Source organism: Myotis davidii, unplaced genomic scaffold (genome assembly GCF_000327345.1).
Source record: "Myotis davidii unplaced genomic scaffold, ASM32734v1 scaffold566, whole genome shotgun sequence".
NCBI classification, from domain to species: domain Eukaryota; kingdom Metazoa; phylum Chordata; class Mammalia; order Chiroptera; family Vespertilionidae; genus Myotis; species Myotis davidii.
Genome location: NW_006296617.1, coordinates 1,372,845 through 1,374,092, shown reverse-complemented (window position 1 = coordinate 1,374,092; position 1,248 = coordinate 1,372,845). Strand labels below are relative to the sequence as shown.

Below are 1,248 nucleotides of genomic sequence, written 5' to 3'. Positions count from 1 at the left end.
TCCTGGAGTTACAGACCTGGCCCCCACCCCAGCCCCTAGCCCCTCCTCTCCCTGGTCCCCAGTTACAGCCTCACCCCCCAGAGGGGGCTCCTGGCTTCCCTGCCAGTTCCCGTAAGGACAGTCTGGGCTGCACACACCGAGTTTCATTTACATGAAACACCCAGAAACGGCAAATCCGTGGACAGGAAAGAGCAGGGTGGCGCCTAAGTGGGCACATCCTATGGCACAGGAGTCACATCTCTGCCGCCCTTGCCTGTCCGAGGGGAGCGGACTGCGGCCAGGCTCCTCCTCCCGCCATCCGGGCGCGGGGCTTGTTTCTGCAGACACCTCGCCGTTACCACGTGGGCCCGCCCTCCACTCCTGTTGCTCAGACACCTGCTAATGCACGATGTGGAACAGCATTCACGCGTGTCCTGCACCTACTCACAACCTCATTTCTCTCCGGGAACATGTGCTCCCCCCGGGGGGGCGTGTCCCCACTGTTCACACCTGTGCTCAACAAACGTCTGTGAGATGAAGTGACTCACAGCCCGGTTTCTTGTTGCTAAACTATCCTCGGCCTCAGACAAACCTCACTTGGTCACAGGGCGTCTGTTAACGGTTTAAGGCCCCTTTGCACCAACGCGCGTGAACTTCCTGAAGCTGTACCCACTGGACCCGCCTGGAACTCCCATTCTCCTCTTCCCACAGCACATGCCCCATTCTCAGCTGTGTCCCCTCCTCCAGGAAGCCCTCCTGACCCCAAGGCTGGGTGTGGTGGTCCCTCTGAGTCCCCAGCTCTGGGTGGGCACGGAGAACGTGCCAGGCGGGAAAATGCTGACCCCGCGACATAGGCACCGGCTGAAGAGAGGGCTGTGTACCTGGTGGTCCTCAAAGGACGGGTTGTAGGAGGCTCCGGAGGGCGTCACCTCCACGGCGGGCACCTGGGACGGCTTGGTGAGGAGACGCGGCGGCCGCTGGACAAAACGCAAAGCAGGTGAGGCCTGGGAGCTACGGGACGCCCCTCCGCACGAGTCCAGGCCGGAGGTGCAGTGGGAGCCGGCATCTGGGACAACGGCCACCTGGCTCCCTCGGGAGCGGCACCCCAGGCCCAGCCGGCTCCCCGCAGGGGCTCTGCCCGCCTTTCCTGCCCTCCGCACGAGTCCAGGCCGGAGGTGCAGTGGGAGCCGGCGTCTGGGACAACGGCCACCTGGCTCCCCCAGGAGTGGCACCCCAGGCCCAGCCGGCTCTCCACAGGGCTCTGCCCGC

The 1,248-nt window shown here is 64.4% G+C and overlaps 1 protein-coding gene across 1 annotated transcript in view; it reads right to left on the bottom strand.

The window, feature by feature from the left end:
* Nucleotides 1–1,248, bottom strand: part of GLTSCR2 (glioma tumor suppressor candidate region gene 2) — a 15,069-nt gene that overhangs the window by 8,844 nt on the left and 4,977 nt on the right. Inside the window, exon 5 of the mRNA XM_015569317.1 lies at nt 710–956. Within this exon, the coding sequence (XP_015424803.1) occupies nt 710–956 (247 nt within the window). The remainder of the gene's footprint in view (nt 1–709; nt 957–1,248) is intronic.